Genomic DNA, 24,074 nt, shown 5'->3' on the forward strand with positions numbered 1-24,074 from the left:
CCGGGGGCCGAGCTCCGTAAGAAAGTCTGGGAGACAAAACGTCTAATGCCAGTAGGAAAAAAAATTAATGTGTCTACCACAGGTGTGGCCATCGATGGACATAATAATGAAGTCAAAGAACGACATATCCAGTTGGTCAAGAAGAGAGGGAATGTCAAGGCTCTTGACGAGGAACTTTACAGTGAGTGCAACACACACCCAGTCAGGGCAGTAAAGGCAGCGCGGGTCAGTTTAAAATCTTTATTCCAGCAGCACCTGAGACTGACACTGCGAATGGATGGAGTCACACGGTGCATGAATAGGAGGGTTCAGCCCACATTGTAAAACTGTTTCTCAGGGTGTGGGATGGGGTTTTTTAGGAGGCGGTGCACGAGCATTTTTTAAAAAATATTTAGTACTTAAGTATTTATTTTAATTTTTCTGGCAAATGATACCGCTTCTTCCTGTCTAGTAGTGATCCATATATATATATATTTTTTAAGTAAGCTTATTTCGGTTAGCGAGTGAGGTTACTGGTAAGTACTGAGTAAACCAGAGCAGGGATCTGGCAGACGTCCCCAGGGTGGGGCCCTTGCGGTGGAAGGTGGGACGTGCTTTTGACGTAGCCAGGGTGCGTCCGTGTAACGATGTCACCTCACCGTTACCGTACTGTGTCAATGCTTCTTTCTCTTTGATCTAGAACAAGACAGCATGGACTTAAAGGTAGAGTTTGAGACCCACTTTGGCATTGCCCACACGCGCTGGGCCACCCATGGGGTCCCCAATGCTGTCAACAGCCATCCTCAGCGCTCAGACAAAGGCAATGGTATGTCATAGGGCCTTGCCCCCCACCCCCGCCCCGCCCCCATCCTGAAGGTTCTGCCTGGCCCTGACCTGCGCCAGCATTGATCCACTCCCACCGCTGCTGGCTTGCTTCTCTCCCAGCCCTGTCTTCTGTGAGGATCCACACGGGGTGGCACCGGGCCCTAGACGGGAGGCACACTCAGCCTGGCTCCTGGTCGATGCCGACCCTCCAGGCCTCCCCAGGAAAACAGTGGCGCTTCCCGTGACTGCCGCTGGCTCTTGAGACCCAGCCTGAGTGGGACTTGGCAGCGGGAGGGGTCGAAGAGTCTGGGCACTGCTCTTCAACAAGGGACTGCAGTGTTTGGGCAGGCTGGGCGCCTCAGGGAGGGATGGGTTTCCTTCCCCCGAGGAGAGTGGTCTTGAGACAGGGCGGGTGGCGGTGCTGATTTTGATTCATGTCTGAGGTGCCATCCTGGGCCCTGCAGAGATGCCTCGGCTGCCAAAGGCTTGAGATCTGGAGAAGCAGAGGCTGCAAGGGGCAGCCCAGGGGCTCCCTCCAAGCAGCAGAGCCCTCCACTTGGCTCGCTGCAGGTTTTTTAAACCTGAGAATGATCATACCTAGAAGTCTAGACTTCTGGCATCCCTTGAAAAACTGAAAGGTATGGTAACTGAGCTCGTGGTACCTTGGAGTTCCACTGACAAGCAGAGGTCCAGGGTCACAGAGTGGGGACATGGAAACTGCTCAGGACAGTCACAGGGATACCAGGCCCTCTTTGGTGGGCTGCAGGCTCCCCAGTTCTCCCAGCCACCCCTTTGGTCCAGCCCCAGCTCACGGGTCCACATCATACGCCTGGGCCCCCAGGAAAGTTCTCCATGCTATAGTTCTTAACGCCCCCTGGCCCTTCTCGTGGAGGAGGCCTGGCAGGTCTGGAGACCTCAGTGGGTCTCCATTCTAGGTTAGACGTGGTCGTAACCCACACCTGGGCATCATGGGGTAGTGTATCCGCCGGAGAGGATGTCTGGTGTCAGCTGGGACCCCCACCCCAAGACATCCCCTGGCATAGTGCGAGTTCTTACCAAACCCCATATTAGCGTGGAAATAAGATACATCAGGGTCTCTGAGGAGCGCTTATTGGCAGGCACTTAGCTATACACTTGGCAAGCCTCACTGCCATTAATCGTCATGGAAGTTGGGCCGCAGAAGAGACTGGCACCTCCCTGCTCAGTGTCCTTTACCCCTGTGAACAGCGGCTCACCCTGCCCGATTTGGAAGGATGAGCCCCATGCCCCCTGCTTGGTCCTGAGGACCTAGAATGTGCATCCTGCCAAATCCCAAGCCAGATACAGAGGCTGATCTCTGGAGCAAACACTGTCCCCAGACTGTACCCTGAGAGGTTGCCATCCCAGGTGATAAGGTGAACCCCCACTTCAGTGTGGACGAGGACTCTGAGTAGATCCCCCCACACACACACCCAAACGCCTGCCCCGACTCAGGATGAGTAATTGAAAACAACATGAGAAGTCAGCAAAGATTCGTAGAATTTCTTTAGCAACTCAACAGGGATAACCGAGGAGCATATTTTGAAGGAAGACTTACACCCAGCAACAGCATTACACAAGAAAATTACACAGAGTTCTCACAAAGAAAACACAGATTCTGGGAAACAAACTACCGATGAAAAGTTAAGACAATTGACTGAAATGAAAAAATGGGACAAGGTTAAGAAAATAATCTGAAGACACCGTGTCAGAGTTGATATGAAAAATAAGAGGGGGATGTGTACGGAGATCCATCAGGTGAATTTATAGAGATCCAACAGGTGAATTACGTCCCCAAGAAGAGAACAGGACAAATAAAACAGTAAAAAAACAAACAAACAAAAAACCCCAAAACAACAAAAACAAAAACAAACACGTAAAGCTGTAATAGAGTTCCGTTGTGCCTAGCACTTTTGCCAAAAAGGCTTTTCTATTCAAGCCCTCCCAGTTTTCGGGTGATCTCCCCAAAGTAAACAATAGGTTGTAAAAAAAAAATGGTAGAGAGGAAATGATGATAAAAATAATGAAAAAGAGTAAAGGACTATCCTGTACTGAAAAAAAACTTGAATTGGAGAACCAAAGTTTCACTGAACAATAATATCTAGACACATCCTGGTAGAATTACTGAATCCCAAGGCCGATTAAGGGTCTTTCTATCATCTGGGCTCAGGAGGAATGGGGCTTACTTACCCAGAAAAAAAACCCTCAAGCTGGTTTCAGACCTTCAAGTTATTCATCATCCATTGATTGAGAAAATGCAGGGGTGACTAAGCAGACCAGGGTTGGCCAGGGGTTCCCCCGTGCAGGGAGTAGTAGTGCAGGGAGACAGGGAAGCCGCAGCCCGCAGACCCTGCAGAGAGAAGTGCTCATGGCTACACAGGAATGTGGGGGAGCCCGGGGATGCCAGAATTCCTGGGGATTTTTCCTCCCCTGAGAAAATCAGGATTTTTTAATTTATTTTTTTATTTTAAGATTTTATTTCTTTATCCAAGAGAAACAGTGAGTGAGAGAGTGATTGAGCATGAGCAGGGGAGGAGTAGAGGGAGAGGGAAAAGCAGACTCCCCTCTGAGCAGGGAGCCCAACGTGGGGCTCGATCTCAGGACCCTGAGATCATGACCTGAGCTGAAGGCAGATGCTTAACCTACTGAGCCACCCAGGTGCCCCTAGAAAAATCAGGATTTTTAAGTGAAAATTCAAAATTTTTAAACTTAAATCTTTTCACAGTGCAGTGTGGGTCCACGCATGTGGACTGCTAGCTTGTGGCCTCATTGAGCCTAAAGCTGGTTCGGAATGCCTGGGCAAGTTTCTGGATGATGAAGGGTTCATCCTGCCCCATTTGACATAAATACCAAAGCGTGTTTGACGATGCTGTAGGCCACAAGTCAGAGCTCTGTGCACTGTCAGACTGGCTTTTTACCCGAAGAGAACTGTGTATTTCCTCGGGTGTAAACTGTAGTCGTAGTAGATGGTAGGCGTCAACTCTCATCAGCGTAAGTGATGTTTGCTAAACAGCAGACTCTGTGGGACTAGAGCATGCAGAGTTCCAAGCTGTCAGATCACTGTCCTTCATTTCTGACTTGAACTGCACTTTCTCATAGCTTCTCTGTCTTCACCAAACTTCTCTTCCAGAATTCGTGGTCATCCATAACGGGATCATCACAAATTACAAAGACCTGAGGAAGTTTCTGGTAAGATCCTTCCCCTGGGTTGGCATGTAAGTCAAGTGGTTTTCCCCGGAAACTTTCCAACCAGCTGGTTTCCCGTGGGAGACAGAGGTGGGAGCTGAGTGAGACCCGCTCTCAGTCCCAACTCCGCATTGGATAAACGTCGCCCTGGCTCGGCCGAGCTCCCCACGTCTTGCTGGAGAAGACAGCAGGGCATTTGCATGTACTTCAAGTGAATCTGCAATAGATTGACATAATCAAGAGAACATGACCTTCCTTTTATGAAGGTGTCTGCACTTTAATAAAGTGTTTATATAACACATCCACTCCTATACCAAATGGAATGTGGGGTGGGAAGGCAGACGACGAGGGTCTAACGTAGGAAGCGGTTGCGGTGTTGGTTGGGATGTGGGTGGATTTGACTCAACATATTTGATCATGTTGACTGCTGTTATGTTGCAATGTCCAGATTAACGGCAAGGACAGGCTTCTGAGGCAGGATGATCTCAGGGACTACCGGAATGACTCAGCTGTGTTGGGCCTGGGCTTCTGGGAGACATTTCTGATCCCCGTTTTCCTTGTTCTTATCTTAAGTCGCTGCAAGGGCGGGTCATAAGGGAGGAGAAGGAGCTGGCCAGGCGACCGGCATTGCGCAATGCCAGTTATCTGACACTCTGTCCCATGAAATATTCCAGGAAAGCAAAGGCTACGAGTTTGAGTCAGAAACAGATACCGAGACCATTGCCAAGCTGATTAAATATGTGTTTGACAACAGAGAAACTGAGGACATTACGTTTTCAACATTGGTCGAAAGAGTCATCCAGCAGCTGGTGAGTTACCAGACCCACCTGTGTAAATACACCAACCCTGCGTTCCCTCACTCCTCGGGGCTCTGCCTGAAGCCTCTTCAGGCCCTTAGAGGCCTGGGGACGCTGACTCTGGGTCCCTCTGGCTATGTGACTGAGTTGGCAGACTGGCCAATGCACACTGGCCACGCGGGACCTTGGGTCTGCCCAGGATTCCAAAACATGGGGGATTTCACACGGAAATGGTCGTACACAACCCAAGTCTACCAGGGTACAAGCATGGTCAGAATGTAGGAGAGAATTTTGCACCAAGGATTTAAATAGAGCATCAGGAGTCTTGAGTTAGGAGAACTAGATCTGTGCTGGTTTGCACGACGTAGGAAACTAAAGCACAGATGGCAAAGGACAGTCCTCGTTAAAGAAATAATAAAATTAATAATAACCCATGCCTCTATCGAGTTTTCTGTATGGCAGCCACGGTTCTAAGCACTTCAAGTGCATGAACTCACAGCAGCCAAACAAGGTAGGACGATTCCCATCTCCGTTCACAGCCGGGCACAAATTGGGCAGTTGCTCAATGAAGGGGCGGAGCCAGGGTTTGAACCCAGGTGCTAGTGCGCGTCATGAATTTTCATAAGTTGCTCCCCGAGTAGATGCCATCCCAGAGGCCCAGGGCAGGCCCTGGCCCCAGTTCTCATTTCCTGAGGCTCTAACTGCATCCGCCCGCCCAGATGGTCACAGAGCTGGGATTCTCTGCTTGTGGGCCTGGCTGGGGGGGACGGCGGGGGGCGTCTGTCAAGCACCATGAAACGCACAAGTGCCGGGCTTTGGTTCTTCAGCGCGGTACTGGCTGTTTTCACTTTCTCCTCCTGCCATCACCCTGCACGAGCTGTCCTGCACTCGGCCCCCTGAGGGAGTGACCCCAGGACCCATTCCCTGGGAGGAGTGGCCCCTGTCTGGGGCAGTGGGCGAAGCTGGCTGGGCCAGAGCACCGTGTTCCTCACTCGTGTTTGCTGTGTTTGTAGGAAGGCGCGTTTGCGTTGGTTTTCAAGAGCATCCACTACCCGGGAGAAGCCGTTGCCACCAGGTGAGGCGCAACACATTGACATTTCAAGAATGAATCAATAAAATGCAGTCACTTAGCTTGCGGCCCAGGGGAGAAGTGGGGCGTCCAACAATCTGGAAGGTAGTCTCTAAGGGACAGCGGTGGCTGGGGTACCCCACCAGCTCTGTGACCACAGCTTCTGATTGTTAAAAGAGGAACCAGAAAGTTGGATTTTAGTTGAAATCTCCGTATTTTCAGACACTCACAACAAATTCAAATTAAAAATAGAATTGTATATTGAGGGGCAGATACAGGTTGCAGGTCAGTTTCGGAGGTTCTGTTTAGGAAAAGCATGCAAAATTATGAGCATGAAACTAGGAACAAGGGAACATTGATTTGAATCCAGTAAAGAAGAGGCCTTGCAGGCCCCGAGCTCGAGCTTCATCACCTTCACAGAACAGGTGTTCTAGGAATCAGCTGAGAGGGCCTGGGTCAGCCCACACATCCCTCTGTTAGAGCCCCCTGGCTCCCAGTGCTGTGTGGACTCATTCAAGCGGGGCTGTGAGTGCCCTCCTGTTCTTTTATATTCAGATGACTTGACTGTCCCTCTCTTCATCCATCCATCTGTCCATCCACCATCAGTCTGACCATCCATGCACATGTCTATCTGTCCCTCTGTCCATTCCTCCCTCCATTCATCCCACTAAAATTTTTGAGCACTTACTCCATACTGGCCCCTGGGGACCTAGTAACACCCCACCTGGTCCTGCTTTTAGGGACTGGACATTTGTGCAGGAGGGCAGAGTGGGGCAGAAGGTCTTGATGATCTCTGTTGGGAGGTGGGGGGACAATGCCCTGGGGCCAGGTGTCAGCCTAGGGGAGTCAGGCAGAAGGACCAGTGTGAGCAAAAGCAAGGGGCCCAGAGTGAGCTCAGCCCTGCAGGGATCTGCAGGAAGGCCAGGAAGTCGGGGGGGGGGTTGCTGGTGGGACTTTCTGCTCTTCCGGTGGGTACTCACTGACACCTGCCGTGTGCCAGGCGCGGGAGACCGCCCTGAGCCAGGTCGTGAGCACACTGCCCCGTGAACTTCAAGGCTGGTGGGGAGTGAGGATGTGGGCAGAGGCCCAGCTCTGCACAGCCCCAGGTGCACTGTGGGCTGCAGTCTTCGCTCTGAAGGTTCTGAGAAGCCACTGAGAAGACACCCGTGGCCCTGGGAGACACACAGAGACGACGAGACCGCCCCGCACAGACTGCCATATCCTCTAGGCAGGAAATGATGTGAACGTATCATGATTCAATTTTTTTCTAGGCTAGGAACTAATGGGCTCTTCAACAGTTAACTCCTTCAATCGTAGAGTTGTAAAAGACCACTGGGTCCCTACCAAATTTAGAAACCCCTTTTAAAATCCGGTATTATCATGGTATTACATTTTAAATGAACAGAGAAGGTGGCAGTGCAAAGAAGCAATAAAGCCTTATTTTAAGTTGTCTATAACTAGTGGCTCTGTAACCTTCAGAGCCATCTAGGGGACGTCTTGAGAGCGTTATTGGTGACAAGGTTGAGAACAACCACAGAGCTCAATCTGAAATTTGGGGGAGACATTTGCCAAGAAAATTAGATAACCACAATATTTTCTCATTGTCAATATTATAAAGACTGTTTAAGCTGGATCCTTATTGGACCCAGACCCATGTCTCCTCTTTGCTTTAGATTTATTTACCTATTTTAAAGAGAGAGAGTGCACACATGCGGAAATGGGGGGAGGGGCAGAGAGAGAGAGAATCTCAAACAGGCTCTGTGCTGAGCGCCGAGCCTGGCCTGAGGCTCGATCTCATGACCCTGAGATCATGACCTGAGCCAAAAGCAAGAGTCAGAAGCTTAACCAACTGCACCACCCTGGCACCCCACCTCTTTGCTTTAGATATGATCAAAGATGGTCCAAAATATTCAAGGTGCTCACAGCACCTTCTTCGAAGCCACAGACTTACCCCCTCACTAGGAGAAGCCAGAAGGGGGGCTGGGAAAGGAAACTCGAGTTCGAGGCACTCACTCTGGGCAGCTGCAGGAATTCCGCGAGGCACTGTCCCCTTTGCCATGGAGTCCAGCTTGTGCAGGTCGGAGATTTGAAACTTTGCCCCGTGAGGTGTCACTCGGACCCACAAAACCACCCCTGAAAGCACATTAAGTGGCCCAGTAAGTTAAGGAGACCCAAAGCCAGTCATTATAATGCCCCCCAAAGCCGGAGAACAACTGAGGTAGGCAAAAGCATGGGGGTGGGGATGGGGAGAGAGTCTTTGGGCAGATCCTGGGCCTCAAGGGATCCTGCTTTAGAGATGGCAGCAAACAGAGGCCAGCTGGACATGCCGAATATTCCTGCACGCTCAGAGCCTACTAATGTCTCAGCCTCTGTGACCTAACCCGGTGTGGATTCCCTGGGCACATGGGTGGCACCATGGAAACAAGCTGGCATTCTCCTGCTAGCCTGTTGGTCCCTGCTCCGAGCCCTGGAGCATCTTCCAGGGGCCAAGGACTCTGTCCAGTGGCATCTCAACATGACGCTTTCCCTTGGGGGGAGGGCTGGATGCACGGCCCCCTCCTCAGTGCTCAGAGGCCATCCAGCCCTTCCCTGGGCTGGTGAGGCAATGAGTAACTCGCCTCCCTCTTGTCTCTACAGGAGAGGCAGCCCCCTGCTCATTGGAGTGCGGAGCAAATACAAACTGTCCACGGAACAGATCCCCATCTTGTATAGGACGCGTAAGTGTTTCGAGAAGGACTTGGACAGGGTGACGGGGCTCTCTGGGGCAGGCCGACCCCCTCGGAGACAGGCTGTCTTCACTCTGCTGGGGCCAGCCTGCCCACGGCTCCAGGTCGGAGAGGTTTTCCTGCAGCTGAGATTTGGCTCCATTTTTTTTGCAAAAGCTTTTTATTATGGATATTTTCAAATACACACACAAGTCCAGGGAACGGCATGCAGCTCCATTACGTGAAGGCGTCTGTGCTCGGGGATGAGTGTTGATTTGGTTCGGTTTTGTTTGCCGCTGTTTAAATGCTCTTGCAGTCGTACGGTGCTATTTGGGGATCATTTGCACGATTTGGCTGACGCAGCCAAAGCTAAAAATTGCAAATTTCTCCCACACATATTCAAAGGGAAAGCTGGAGCCTCACTTCATGTCATTCAAACAAAATAGTTTAATGGGACTTGCGTTCTTTTCCTTCACTCGCCAGGCAATTTTGAGAATGTGAAGAATATTTGCAAAACGAGAATGAAGAGGCTGGACAGCTCGACCTGCCTTCATGCTGTTGGCGATAAAGCCGTGGAATTCTTCTTTGCTTCAGATGCAAGGTAACAACCTTGTTTCCTTTCTTTCCTAGGATTATGTAACCAAACATGACTGGCTCAACACCACCCTTTCTAATACATCCCTCATTTCAGCTGTTTTCTCATGGCAAGGGGGCAGGGGTGATGGCAGATTTCAGATCTCTGCGACCCTTCCCTGAGAATTCTTCTGCAGAGCACCTCGTGACCAAAGGCCAGCACAGAATACCTGAATTATTTGCCAACATTGCTCCCTCTGGCCCAGCCTGTCTGGGGCCACTCAAAGGCTGCTCCCTTCAGGTGGGGCAGGTGTCCCCAGCCCTTTGGTCCTTCCCATGCCCCACCTGCCTTTGCCTGCATCTGACCGCTCATAAAAGAGTCGAGACTTAAGGGTTTGGTGCAATTGATTTCAAAGTCCATGTTCTCATGAGCAGACAAAGCAAATAGTTCTGAAATTTGAGCAAGTCAGCTTCGTACTCATTTTAGGACAAAAAGTTGATACACACACACACACACACACATATCCTCAGAAAAGACTGAGATACTTTCCTGGTCGTTGAAGTAGAAAAGTACCGTAAGTACCACCACTCCTTCCTCCATCCAAACCCTTCTCATGCCTCCTTCCCACCAGCCTCCAGGAGGGTCTTCCCACACCGGGGAGAAAGCACGGAGGACACCAGATAAAATCTCCTGGACACATGGAATCATAGGAACCTAGAGCCCTTGGCTGTAAAGTCTGGTTCCGCCCACAGCCACCATTGCACTCAATGCTGATTGGAAAGGGCAGCTGTTTCCCAAACTGTTCCTCAGAGCACCATTTCAATGACAAGCTAATACTATTTCGGTGATCCTGAGGCACACAATTATCTTACAGATTTTAGCATCTGTCTGTGGCATCTTGCAATTATGATTTGTTACAGTTTCTATGTCTTAGAAGTGTATCAAACAATTGTGATCCCTAAGATCAGCGTTACCTTATATTCCATGAAATACAGTAAATGTTTCTTTAAAAAAAAGAAGGAAGAAAGAAAAAAGACATGAATATCTGCAAGGAGATGAAATAATTATGTGTAGGCAATAGGATCCTATGCTTTTAAAATCCAACTGGAACCTGTTAGAATGAATCCTAGAGGCTGGTCAGAGAATGAAGGTGTGGAAATCTGACCTCCCAGCGGTAAGCCATCCGCTGGCCCCGGGCGGTGGGACCACATCCACCCCATTTCCTCCTGTGCCTGCGACTGTGACTGGCACAGTCGACTCTCAGCAGACCTTTCCTGAACAACAACAAAAAGGAATCTGTTTACCAGACCTGGAAAAGTCTTTTTAATCCCTTAAGATGAATTTTTTTTTGGAAGCTTTTATTTGACAGAGAAAGAAAGAGAGCACAAGCAGGGGGAACAGCAGGCAGAGGGAGAAGCAGGCTCCCCGCTGAGCAGGGAGCCTGATGTGGGACTCGATCCCAGGACCCTGAGATCATGACCTGAGCCGAAGTCAGATGCTGAATGACTGAGCCACCCAGGTGCCCCCCCCTTAAAATGAATTTTAACAAACAGAATCTGTTTGGAGAAGACTACAAACGTTCACTATGAGAAACAAGAACAGATTTGAATAAAGGGAGGGAGTCCACTCTCCTTGGTAGGAAGCCTGAATATTATTTCTAAAAATTAATTGGCTTAACATTATTTTAATAACGAGAAATTATTTTGTAAGATACTGACTTTCCTTAAATTAATCTGTAAATCTGATGGTATAATTAAAATCCTCAAGATTCGTTTGCTTTGTTTAGGTTTGGGGAACTTGAAGAGGTGTTTCTGCGGTGCGTGGTGTGTAGACCAGAAAGCCAACATGTGTTGCAAAGTGAGGATGACGGGGGTGACCTTCCCAGATAGGAAGGCATCCTGTGGAGCCTTCGGGACAACAGTAGCCAGTGGGGGGGGGGGCTTCGTCAGGATGATCTCATTTAATAAACACAACAAGCCTCTGGCAAAGGCACAGGGATCATCTCCCATTTTACAGATGAGGAATTTGATACCGGGGCTCAGAGGGGTCAGATCTGTGTTGCCCAAGGGCATAATGCCGGGAAGAGACAGAAATGAGGATTCCATGTCAGGTCTGTCTAGCTCCTGGGTCGATAGTCTTTTTTTTTCTTAAATTTAATTATATATTTAAATAGAATTTAATCCCAATTACAGAAGATTTGGGCTATGCAATATACCATATATGCTAGATTGTTCTCTAGGAAAAAAATTAGAAAAATAAACCAAAGATGTATTAACATTATTGTTACGTGATAAAAATGTCATTATTCTAATTAAGGTCAGTAGTACTTAGGATGATGATTTAGAATTTCATCACATCGCATATAATAATAACAACAAAAATACAGATGAAGTGGAGGCCAGCGTATTAATATAAAATATCATAAATAACATATTGTGGAAGAACACCCAAAACATAAAAGAAAACAGAAATATTAGACTTTTTAAAATACAAGAACTCTTTATATATTAAATAATACACACTTAAACAACATATAATTTCCCCAGAAGCTAATATTTATAATACTAAAAAATGTGTGAAAATGTCCTAAATATCCACATTTGTAAAGACGTTAAATATATCACCGTATACCCACTTAGGAATGAGACCATTAAAGATTATGATTACACTAAAGTTAATTACATGGAAAATGTTGGTGAAAATACAGAATACCAAGACAACTATGCTCTCTGATCCGAGCTCTATAAAAATATGCATTAACAAACCAGATAATTATGTTAATCAACATTTTTACCCTTTGGCAAATATATCCATTTATTTTCTGATTTTTGCATTTTATTTAATGTACTTTCTATAATATATATTCTTTAATAGTATGAAAATCGGTAAAGAGAAATATAAAGATCTTTTTGTCCTCCCAGTTTGTCTTGGGCCAATAGTCTTAAGGAGGGATTATACTACCATGCATTTCAGTAATAAAAACAATTATATTTCAACATATGGATGTCCGTGCATGCGTAGATCCAAGCATGCCTCTATTAAGCACTGTGTGAAGGGCAGTGCCATGTAACCGGTGTTTATCCCTTGGAGATGGGGTCAGGCCATTTTCTCCCTCTCATTATTCTGTGTTTTCTACTTTCCACACAATGGGTATATACTGTGTAAAGTATTTTTCTCCAGGGCAGTGGCTTTCCATCCTTCCTCGTCTTCCTTCCTGAGCATCTGTCTGGAGACACCTCTCTCGGGGCCATAGAATGTGATCGTTTCTCTCTTTTATTTTGCATCAGGAGATGTGAAGTGGCACGGGGTAGGATGCAGGTTTTTTCTTCCCATGGTTCTATAAACACCACCTTTGTGGACTTTTTACCACTTGTACTGTTGATTACTTTTCTTTTTCACTTACCAACTTTTCTAACTCAGTTTATTTTTTTTTAAAGATTTTATTTATTTATTCGACAGAGAGACAGAGAGAGAACAGGGGGAGCAGCAAAGGGAGAGGGAGAAGCAGGCCCTCTGCTGAGCAGGGAGCCTGATGCAGGGTTCGATCCCAGGACCCTGGGATCATGACCTGAGCCAAAGGCAGACCCTTCACCGACTGAGCCACCCCGGCGCCCCTAACTCAATTTGTTTTTAAAAGAAACTTTGTGTTGCCCTTTTGCCAGACAAAAATCATCATTACTTGCCATGCAGAGAAAGTTTTTATAAGAGAAAACACAGTGGCGCCACATTGCATTGGTGGACATATTTGATACTTTGCTCCCAAACCACAACTTTTTTCCTTAAAGGGTGTGTGTCCGTGTGTGTGTGTGTGTGTGTGTGTGTGTCTGCGCATGTGTGCACAGAGTCATTTGTCCTGATGAGTTTCCCCATGGGGATTTTGCTGAGTGAAGGCCCCATGGTGTCATTTCACATGTTCCCCTGCCCATCGTACTTTCTGTGCCCTGGCGTTCACAGGTATTTAGAAACTCGATCTCCTTTGGGTTTGATTTTTTTTTTTTTTGGTAAAACTGCTTCATCAGTGGTGGTGTGTCCTTCCATCTGGAGGCATACATGTATCATCATCTGTCTTTTTGTGCTGTTAAGATTGATTGAGGGGTTCCAATGTCAGACAGCCTCACCCATCCAGCTTTTTAAAGCTGCTCTCTGCTTTTCACCCCTCGGTTTCAGCTGCCCTTGACGGTCCTTGCTTAGAACTATTAATAATTAGGAGCGCCTGGGTGGCACAGCAGTTAAGCGTCTGCTTTCCGCTCAGGGCGTGATCCCGGCGTTATGGGATCGAGCCCCACATCAGGCTCTTCCACTATGAACCTGCTTCTTCCTCTCCCACTCCCCCTGCTTGTGTTCCCTCTCTCGCTGGCTGCCTCTATCCCTGTCGAATAAATAAATAAAATCTTTAAAAAAAAAAGAATAAAACCTCTCTCTCTCTCTCTCAAAAAAAAAAAGAACTATTAACAATTAGAGTTCAGGGTCTTGGGTGGCTCAGTCGGTGAAGCGTCTGCCTTCGGCTCAGGTCATTATCTCAGGGTCCTGGGATCGAGTCCCATGTTGGGCTCCCTGCTCAGCAGTGAGTCTGCTTCTCCCTCTGCCCCTCCCCCTGCTCATGCTCTCTCTCTCTTTCTCAAATAATAAATAAAATCTTTACAAAAATAAAATAAAATAATTAGGAGTTCACAAATCGACTATTCTAATGCCATCATTCCTTATTAGCTATATTCCTTTTATAAAGAGAAACTTGCCTTCATGAACGATGTGCTTATTCTGAAAGCCAGATCATTTTGAAAGGCAAGATAGATGTTTCATTTTTTCCTGTTCCGATTCAGAGTAATGTATTGGTTCCCATGCGTTCTCCAAAGGTGACAATGTCTGGATCTTGATTTGAAAACAGCAATTATAAGAGGGCATCTATGAGATTACTGGGGAAATTTGAACAGACTGGATATTTGATGAGATGAAGGAATAACTTATTAATTTTAGATGTGATCATGGTATCAGAGGTTAAAAAATGATCCTTCGCTTTTAAAGATATAAAGTAAAATGTTTACAGATGAAATGATAGGCTGTCTGGGGCTGGCTTCACAATGATTCTGTGGGGAGGGAAGGAGGCGTGAATTGATGTTTATAGTATGATGTCCCTGTGCCTCCTGAAATGCCATCCGACACTACTGATGTGGACCCAGACTTGGGAGGCAGGGACTGCCACCTTGTAACTGTCAATCATGACGCCGGTGTTTCCCTTGCTCCAGTGCCATCATAGAACATACCAACCGGGTCATCTTCCTTGAGGATGACGACATCGCCGCAGTGGCTGATGGGAAACTCTCCATTCATCGGGTCAAGCGTTCCGCTAGTGACGACCCATCTCGAGCCATCCAGACCTTGCAGATGGAACTGCAGCAAATCATGAAAGGCAGGTGTCCTCTGAGGGTCCGTGTGCAGTGGCCTTGGGTGTGGGGGGGGGAGCAGGTGCTCTATGGGGGCGGCCCTGAGACTCCCTGTCCTACCTTGAATGGCAACCCTCCTGCCTGCCGTGGCCATCACGGAGCTCCTGACCAAAGCCAAGCACGAGATCTCCCTGCTTGATTTGACCAGTGTATCCACTGTCTCCCTTTACTGACTCTCTGGGACACACTCTGACACCCAGACATCATTTCTTCTCTGGATCAGAGGCCCGCAATAACAGGGGTCTGTGGACTACTTCCTCCTTTCAAGGAGAGCTTGTCTCCCTACACCCCCTTCTTCACAGGGCAACCTGGGTAAACATTTGGGAATGTGAATCAGACCCTCTTACACGACTGCTTAAAGCCCTCTCTGATGGCTTCCTACTGTTCTTAGAATAAAGTCCATACTTCCTGCCACAGCCCACAACGCCTGACGCCCAGCCCGGCCCCGCCTCCCCCTACACTTTTCCCGCTATGCCCCGCCCACCTCTCCGGCCACCTCTCGGTGACTGAGGCTGGCCAAGTGCTTGCTCACCTGGAGGTCACTGCACTTGACTGGCTCCTTGTGACCACCAGCCCCCAAACGTCAGCCCCTCGGAGAGCTCTTCCCTGACCCTCCTCACTTGTCGTCTTTGCTTCACGGTCCCCTTTGTGTAAGCCCTCAGCTGAAGGGGGCACACAGGACACACTGCCATGTTTGGCATCACACGTGTGTGTCTCCCAGAGAATATTCCCACCCAGTCTGTGGACACCTCCAAAGCTTCAGGCACACACCTGTCAGGGGCCTTACTAAACCCGCTGTGGCCAGATCATCTCTCTGACGTCATCCAGTTTCATTCAGATCAGAGCCCTAGAAATGCATGTGTGGCAGGAAAAGTTTCCTTGAGAGAGAGAGTGAGAGAGAGCACAAGCAGGGGGGAGCAGCAGGCAGAGGGAGAGGCAGACTCCCTGCTGAGCAGGGAGCCCAACAAAGGGCTCGATCCCGGGACTCCGGGATCATGAGCTGAGCTCAAGGCAGACGCTCAACATACTGACCCACCCAGGCGCCCCCGAAAAGGTTTTTCTTTAATACAGAAGCTACGAGGGTATTTGTTCAAAAGACAATTGCCTATTTCTCTGGGCTTAACTTCATTTGTACCTCCCTAAGTAGGTTGGTTTTTGGAAGTAAAGCGTTTTCCTTTCCTCTGGCCTTGCTAAGAGGAAAGCCACACATTTGCTGCTTATAGCCCTCGCTCCTTCAAGCTGCAGGGTCCAATATGTCAACTAGAGGTAGTAATCTTATCTGACCTGCTTCCCTCTCACTTGTCACCGTGAACATCAGGGGGGACAGTCCCCGGGGGCCCCCTGGGAATCTGCAGTGGCCTCCACATGTGTCTCTGTGACTTAATGGCTTTGCACCCTGATTGCAGGTTAAGCAGTGGTAACGCAACTAGATTAAAATTGACCTGTTTTGTTGGTGTTTATTTGACCAGGTAACTTCAGTGCGTTTATGCAGAAGGAGATCTTTGAACAGCCAGAGTCCGTTTTCAACACCATGAGAGGTCGGGTGAATTTTGAGACCAACACAGGTAAGCCCTCGTCTTTGCCCTGGCCCAGACCGACATACATCCCTGGGTGGGGTCAGCATTAACGCCCTGTGCGTGCCCCGCAGTGCTCCTGGGAGGCCTGAAGGACCACTTGAAGGAGATCCGGCGTTGCCGCCGGCTCATCGTGATTGGCTGTGGAACCAGCTACCACGCCGCCGTGGCCGTGAGTGCAACAAGCTGGGTCCTTGATGGTGCTGGGGAGGGCGTGGGGGCCGAGGACAAGATGCGTCTTAAACGCTAGGATGTGTCGGACCCAAATCTGGTGGCCGAGAGCCAGCATGAGAGCTGGCCCTGAAGCCTTCCTCCCGCGGTGGGGCCCAGGCATGCCTGAACTTCCCTTACCACCTGGACCTGAAGCTGCCACTTCATAACCATCCCCAGAAGCCGCCTGTGTCTCTGTAGCATCTGTGACTGACTTTGGTCCCCATTCCTGTTGGCTTCAGACACGGCAGGTTTTGGAGGAGCTGACGGAGCTCCCTGTGATGGTTGAACTTGCAAGCGATTTTCTGGACAGGAACACACCGGTGTTCAGGGATGACGTTTGCTTTTTCATCAGCCAGTCAGGTAAGGAAGACGGGTTTGCGTTAGTTCATCTAAGAGCTCTGTCCTCTTGGCAATGCGCCCTGTGTCTCCCGCCCTCCTTCAGGCCGTGAAGCTCTCTGCACACGGAGCTTGTGCCCAACTCTCCTGTGCCTACGGTCACTTAACCTCAGAGCCATCAGTTCCTGTCCCGTGTTATGGGGAGGGGGCCGTGCAGCCGGGGCTTCTCCCTCCTCAAGTCATACCAAGTCCAGGACTTAAGGGACCACTCACCAAAGGGTATTCGTGGGTGCTGGGTGTATTTAGAGAGGAGAAAGTTCTTCAAAATTCTGCTGGCTGAGAGTCACTTCAAGGACTATGTGCAGGCTTTGCAGTACCGCTGCTGCCCAGCAGGGGGACACCTAGAGAGCCCTCGCTCAGGTGTAGGGTTCACCACACCTTCCGGAAACACTAAGCTTGGGCATTTGCTCCAGTCGGGCTGGGCAGAGAGTCAGGGAGATGATTCATAGCCGTATGCTTGGACTCTCTATGACCTTTAGAAGGATTTTCAAAAACATTTTAATTATGGAAAATTCCAAATCTCTGTAAAAGTTAGAGATTCACGTAAGGAGTCACCTATCGTCAGCAACGATTAGCTCAACAGAGCTTGTGTCATCCAGAGACGCATTAACCTGTCCCCTCCACGGGGTTATTTTGAAGTCAATCCCAGACATCGTGTCGCTTCATAAATATCTCACAGTGTATCTCTAAATGGTAAAAGAAAAAAAAATCATAACCATGATGTCATTATCACAATGAACACGCTAACAGCAGTGCCCTAATACCCATTGGGACTTTGAATCCTGCTTTCCAGTTAAATTTTTAAGACCATTTCCATTTCAATGACAAACTCAGAAAAACGAATATGGACATACCCACCGACTGGCTGCCTACCTGGAGCCACGCGCTGCCCTGTGACTTAAGATGCCAGTGTCACCTCTGGGATTGTGATCCCGTCAGAGCCTCAGAATGTTTCATGAATTGGGTGGGAGCCATGAACTAAAGGAAAGAGGTGGATTTTATGTAAAAATAATGAGTGGCAACTTTTGGGTGTCTACACAGAAAGGATCTAGTTTCGTTTTGTCCAGCCCTTCTCAGTTTTTTAAAAAAGCAACTGCGTCAAACACTGGGAAGTGGGGTTGATGAAGATAGAGCCATCCAGCTCCCTGCCTCCGAGCCCTGAGCCCCGTTGGCGGAGGAATTGCTGTGCCCGAGACACATATCTGAAGAGAAAAAGGAGCTGGGGACACACTCGTACTGCAGAAAAGCCGTGGCCACAAGGACATCGATGGGTTTAACTTTATGATCGGATCATATTTCATTTAGTTGGAGGTTTCAGGACTTACAAAGACAGGGCTCTTGGGCACCTGGGTGGCTCAGTTGGTGAAGCATCTGCCTTCAGCTCAGGTCATGATCCCCGAGTCCCGGTACTGAGCCCCACATCGGGCTCCTTGCTCAGTGGGGATTCTGCTTCTCCTCTCCTTCTGCTGCTCCCCCTGCTTGTGCTCTCTCCCTCTCTCTGTCAAATAAATTGGTTAAAGTCTTAAAAAAAAAATACAGGGCTCCTGGGCTGGCTACCTATTTAACTAGCTTTATCATAAAAAATAATTTTGACTTGGCACTGGCAGGCTGTGAGAAGTGTTCTGCTTTGAAACAAGATCTATTTGCAAAATGGCCATTCAGGGGCATTCTTGCTTTTTAAACATTAAATCTCAGCGCGTTCTGAATAAGGCAGCTTGAAGTCCTAGCAAGGACTCTGGGAGCAAGGCATACCTGGGTTGGCTCCAGTCTGTCCCCCACAGTCGCGTGGCCCCAAGGAAGCAAGGCACCAGTTCCCTCTGTCTCTGAGGACCTCATCCTCAAGGGGAGAGGGGACGGTGACCCCCGTGGGGCTGCCATGAGAGTTCAGTGAAACAGTGATTGATGAGAACGTGCTTCCCGCGTAAAGAGTAGCCAAATCTTGAATCCAAGAATCAACTGGAAAAACTGTCCAGTAAGGATTTTCCTTTCTGAGAACATGCCAGCTGTGTCTGGGTCCTGATTGCTGTGTAAGAGCGAGAGTACATGAGTTGGGGGGGGGCGGGGGGCTCATGCTGACAGAGCCATGCTCCTGTGACCACGTGGCTGAAAGGGGGGACCTATGTGGCAGGTGAGACTGCAGACACCCTGCTGGCGTTGCGCTACTGTAAGGACCGCCGGGCCCTGACTGTGGGTGTCACCAACACCGTGGGCAGCTCCATCTCCCGAGAGACCGACTGCGGTGTCCACATCAATGCGGGGCCAGAAATCGGCGTGGCCAGTACCAAGGTAGGCACCTCCCACCTGTGCCCCGGGGACTGCCTCGGCCGGACGGGAGGACAGGGGCCCGTGGGGTGGGGGGCCCGGAGATTGCCTATTCCTGCGTGGTCCACTAGGACACGCTCACCCCTGCTCTGCCAGAGTCACCATTTTATCCACAGGCTTACACCAGTCAGTTCATCTCCCTGGTGATGTTTGGTTTGATGATGTCCGAAGACCGAATTTCACTGCAAAACAGAAGGCGAGAGATCATCTGCGGTTTACAGTCTTTACCTGGTATGTTCCAAAACTAACGTTTCCTTATGTCTGTCTCCCGTAAACAATGCTGTTAATCACTTCCTCCTCCTCAAAACTTCCTGGTCACCACTAAATGCCTCCAGAAGCCTCCCCCACCCCCTGGGCCAAGATTAAATTCTGCACTCCTCACCAGGCCTTAGAACCCTGCACACTGGGCCCCTGCCACCTCTGACCTCATCCCACTCCTTCCCTGTGCCAAGCTTTTTCTGCCACAGGGCCTTTGCACTGGTCCTTTCCTCTACATAAATCCTCTTCCTCCAGCTCTCCACACAGCTGATGGCTTCTCATCATTCGAGTCTGAGTTCAAATGTCACCTCCTGAGACCCTTCCTGGCCAGCCTAACTCATCCCCTTCCCCAGCTACGAAATGTTAGCCCACCTCTTTTCTTTATAGCCCATGCCATGATCTGAAGTTACCTGTTCTCCCATGTACTGGCTTGTCTCCCAACTAACCTGTCAGCCCAACGAGCATACAACCCTATCTATCAGAATCATGGCTGGATGCCTGGTGTCCAGGCAGGGCAGGCATACAGTAGGTGCTCAGCAAATGTCTGAGAAGGAGCACATGGCCCTGAGCCTTTACCTGTCGCAGACTGCTCCTTCATTCTCACCAAACTCCTCGCTTTTGCTGGGTCCCTTCTCTTGAGACGTCAGTGAGATGCCGTGTCTATGACATGAAATCACAAGCTCTTTGGGGGGACCATGGTTTCAGTCATTTGCCACACAGGGATCAGGCCCCAGTGGTGTTTCCTGCCCCATGTGCCATCCTGAGAGTGCCTTTCCTTCGGACACTTGCGCTCCAGGGAAGCAGAGAGACCTACCGTGTTTTCTTTGTGCAGCTCTGAGAGCGTGAAATGAAACAGACAGGGAGAACGTGCTGGGGCAGGATGGTCACCAGGCTGGGGGGCAGCCCCTCCCAGAGATGGGGAAGGACTGGGTCCTCCCTGGGAGCCAGGGGCAAACCCCAGACAGGGCAGTGAGGGAAAGCCAACATCTAACCACACAAAGCCTAGAGAGCTGAATCCGGCCAACACAAGATGCCGAAAATGTATGGACGAGAAAGCTATTCTTCACTTTAAGCCAGATACTAACGGTGCAAAAACTGTGCTCGACCCTGATGTCTAAGTCAGCCGTTCTCAAGATGTGGTCTGCAGGTCCTACTACTGTCCTCACAGTAAACACGTTGTTAGTAATAAATGTCTTTGCCTTTTTCGCTGTGAGGACATTTGCAAAGGCGGTGGTGGCCGCCGCTGATGCCACCACGCACCTAGCTTCGCTCAAAAATGCCCTTCACGATGCAGGAAAGTGCATTAATCTCCGTAAATTGCAAGATCTTTTATGTTCTGTTTGGCAAAATGGGAAGTGTGGGTAAAGCACGCTGAAGAGTGTGATGGTTGTTTCCAAGAAAAGCACCCTGGGATTGTTGGAGTAGCAAGCTGACTTGAGTACGTGACAGACATTTTCTCAAAAAAGTACAAAGTTAGCCTGACACTTCAAGAAGCAAAACCAACAGTATCTCTTGCCAGTGACAAACTTCAGGCTTTCATGTAAGATTTAGGATTCGGGAACACTTGTAGCTGTGAGCGTGAGCTTGACCACTTCCCACCACTTAAAGACATCTCTGATCAGGCCATGGTGATTTGAACACGTGTCATCTCTAAAAAAACATTTTATGATGAAATGTGTCCATTTTTAGATTTGCAAAATTCGGTGAACCTATATTTTCCAAAAGGCCAGTGCGTGATGTTACAAAATTACACGTGTAAAAACCTCCATTTAAATAAATACAAGATAGACTGATAAATTTTAATTTAACAAGGTAGGAAAAGTTTATTGATATGATTTCAGAGTCTACATTTGCAACTACTCTTTTAAGAAATTACTGTTTCTTGGGGCGCCTGGCTGGCTCAGTCAGTAGAACATGTGACTCTTGATCTTGGGGTCATGAGTTCAAGCCCATGTTGGGTGCAGAGATTACTTAAATAAATTAATTTTTAAAAAAAGGAATTACCATTTCTTGAGTTTGATGTAATATCAGAGAACATCCACAATTATTTGAAAAAGTTATTTAAATGCTCCTTCTTTCTCCAACTACAAATCTCTGTGAGGCTGGATTTTCTTCCTATTCTTCAAGCAAAGGAACATATTACAACAGGTTGAATGAGGAAACAGACGTGAGGATCTCAGTGTCTTTATTACAAGTCAGGCACTTAGAAAGATTTACAAAAATATAAAACAGCACCATTATTCTCACTAATTTTTAAAAATGTAGAATGGGTTTATTGTGATGAATGAATAAAAATATCTTCAATTTTCTCAGTTTCTAATCTGGTAAGTATTGATAAAACCAACAGAAACAAAGTGTCTTAAGGATTCACAATCATTTTTAACAGTGCAAAGAAGACGTGAGACCAAGTGGTTTGGGAAGCATTGGTCGAACTTACACTGGCATTGTCTCCAGACTTAGCACGTGGGCTGGATGGGGCGATGAGGCGTTGATTTGGGGTGTCAGCCCTGTGACTGGCCAGCTGGTGGTTTAGCCTCTCTGAGCCTCAGTTGCCTTGCCTGTGAAATGGAGCTAGAAATCACACTTCCCTGCTTACCTTACATGCTTAAGAAAGTATGAACGTAAACAAAATCCTGGCTAATCACCCAAGTTATTTCCCATAATCTGCATTTAAAATCCTTTGACGCTAATGCGAGGAAGCCAAATGTATTAAGTGGTGTGAGTGCCCAAACTTTGTCTTAATGCAACACGATTTTTCTTTGTGAGTCTTGCTATAAAATCTAGTATGACCGACATCCCTCTGCTGTATTCATCGTGATTTAGGGCTGATCAAGGAAGTGCTGTCGCTGGATGAGAAGATTCATGACCTGGCCCTGGAGCTCTACACACAGAGGTCGCTCCTGGTCATGGGACGGGGCTATAACTACGCCACGTGCCTGGAAGGAGCCCTGGTGAGCCTCCTCTGCCCAGCCCCCTCCCCATCAACCCCTACATGAGGGCTCTCTGCAGAGTTTCCCTATTAGCCCTCAAACTTCCAAGGGGACCTGGAGATCCTGACGGAATGAGATTTGAAGGCCAGCATGCCTTTTTTAAATTGGTAACTGGCTCTTTTGTGGCCATAAAGATCCAAACCCGAGTACAAGAGCTGATGGAACGTGGGCAGGTGCCGGGATCACAGGGCCAACAAGAGAGTGGGGCAGTGCTGTCCAGGGGCTGAGTCCAGTGCTAGCCCTGTAACTCACTGTCTGCTTGCTGCTTCTGGATGGGAATGCCCAACCAAATTGATAAACGGGAGACAGTGTCGCAGGTGGGGCAGCACTCGGGACCCAAGCAAGGGCATCACCCCTGACCCAGCTTGGCGCTCTTCCTCTTCCTCGGGAGCAAGTCCCTGCTCCTTCCCTGTCACCCCCATTTGAGAGAAACATTCAGAGAATTTTACAAGCGGTAGGGGAGGGTGGGGGAGGGGTGCACGAGCCAGAGTTGCCTGACTGGCAATGAGCTCCTAATTCCACAAGTTTCCTCTGCAAGCTCTGACCCCTGCCAAAGGAAATGAAGGGCTGGACACACTGCTTGGGGTGGGGGGCACACTAGAAGCAAGGCCTGGGTGGAGTCCACTTGTAGCTCCCCCATGCCTGTGCTGCCTGATGCAGGGGGTAGGGGGGCTCAGCTACAGCGCCCCAGTGTGCTGGTGAAAGATGCATATTCAGCTGTGTCTCCAAGTCAGTCTTTGGGGGAAGAAAGAAGCTTTTAGGCCGCTGCTGGCATACATCAATGGCCCCTCTGTGGTCTCCTGGGGGCCTGCCCTCCAGCTGTCTGCCACATCCCTTCCCCACCGGGGAGCCATACTCCTGACAGTGTCCCTCCACCAAAATAAAGAGTTCTAGGGGAGCTGAGAAGTGTTTCATTTGACACTTGCTAGTTCAGTGAGGCAGATTTAACGGTAACTGAATAGAAATGAATCTCCCTAAACATAGGGAAGAATTCCAGTAACAGCCCAATGTGTGTGATTTTTGCCTCATGAGTAAGTTGGAGGAACCCTTTGGAAGTTATTAATGGTCTAGAATTGGGGGGAAACGACCAATCAGAATGTTAAAGGAGGGTGTAACTAGACAGAATCCAATGCCAATCATTACAAATTATAACAGTGGGGGAGGCCGTGGGGCCCGACCACAGACCACAGAGTGGAAGGGGAGAGCTGGATCGGCGTTGACTTGTCTGTCCATCGGGGTGGCGGCTGTGCTGGGGACTGGTCTGGGGACACAGGCTGTGTGCTGGGCCTTGTGCCTGCTCTGGACAGCAGCCAGTCCTGGCCACTGGCCCTGGCCCTGGCCTTGTGAGCTGCCCTCAGTGCTGTTGACCACTTCATGCATTCATCTGCCCTGCAGCCCTCTCAGCTCCCTGCCTTCTGGATCCGTCCCTCCTCCAGCTCCCCTTCCTCCCCTCTGGCTGATCTGCTCCACCCCCCTGTCTGCCTGGTGTCACACGGACCCCACCTTGTGTCTCCCCAGAAAATTAAAGAGATAACCTACATGCATTCGGAAGGCATCCTGGCTGGGGAGCTGAAGCACGGACCCTTAGCACTGATTGACAAGCAGATGCCCGTCATCATGGTCATCATGAAGGACCCTTGCTTTGCCAAATGCCAGAACGCCCTGCAGCAGGTCACAGCCCGCCAGGTGAGGGCTCTCAGCTGGGCTGGGGCTCCCTCTCTCCTGTC

The 24,074-nt window shown here is 49.0% G+C and overlaps 1 protein-coding gene across 1 annotated transcript in view; it reads left to right on the top strand.

Annotated features, from left to right (window-relative positions):
* Positions 1 to 24,074, top strand: part of GFPT2 (glutamine-fructose-6-phosphate transaminase 2) — a 41,046-nt gene that overhangs the window by 13,726 nt on the left and 3,246 nt on the right. The window contains exons 3-17 of the mRNA XM_002927786.3: positions 83 to 181; positions 680 to 805; positions 3,953 to 4,011; positions 4,683 to 4,817; positions 5,819 to 5,880; positions 8,512 to 8,591; positions 9,063 to 9,180; positions 14,397 to 14,560; positions 16,064 to 16,159; positions 16,243 to 16,340; positions 16,621 to 16,741; positions 18,906 to 19,063; positions 19,216 to 19,330; positions 22,181 to 22,308; positions 23,866 to 24,033. Coding sequence (XP_002927832.1) covers positions 83 to 181; positions 680 to 805; positions 3,953 to 4,011; positions 4,683 to 4,817; positions 5,819 to 5,880; positions 8,512 to 8,591; positions 9,063 to 9,180; positions 14,397 to 14,560; positions 16,064 to 16,159; positions 16,243 to 16,340; positions 16,621 to 16,741; positions 18,906 to 19,063; positions 19,216 to 19,330; positions 22,181 to 22,308; positions 23,866 to 24,033 — 1,727 coding nt within the window. The remainder of the gene's footprint in view (positions 1 to 82; positions 182 to 679; positions 806 to 3,952; positions 4,012 to 4,682; positions 4,818 to 5,818; positions 5,881 to 8,511; positions 8,592 to 9,062; positions 9,181 to 14,396; positions 14,561 to 16,063; positions 16,160 to 16,242; positions 16,341 to 16,620; positions 16,742 to 18,905; positions 19,064 to 19,215; positions 19,331 to 22,180; positions 22,309 to 23,865; positions 24,034 to 24,074) is intronic.

Source organism: Ailuropoda melanoleuca, chromosome 3 (assembly GCF_002007445.2).
Source record: "Ailuropoda melanoleuca isolate Jingjing chromosome 3, ASM200744v2, whole genome shotgun sequence".
Lineage (NCBI taxonomy): Eukaryota > Metazoa > Chordata > Mammalia > Carnivora > Ursidae > Ailuropoda > Ailuropoda melanoleuca.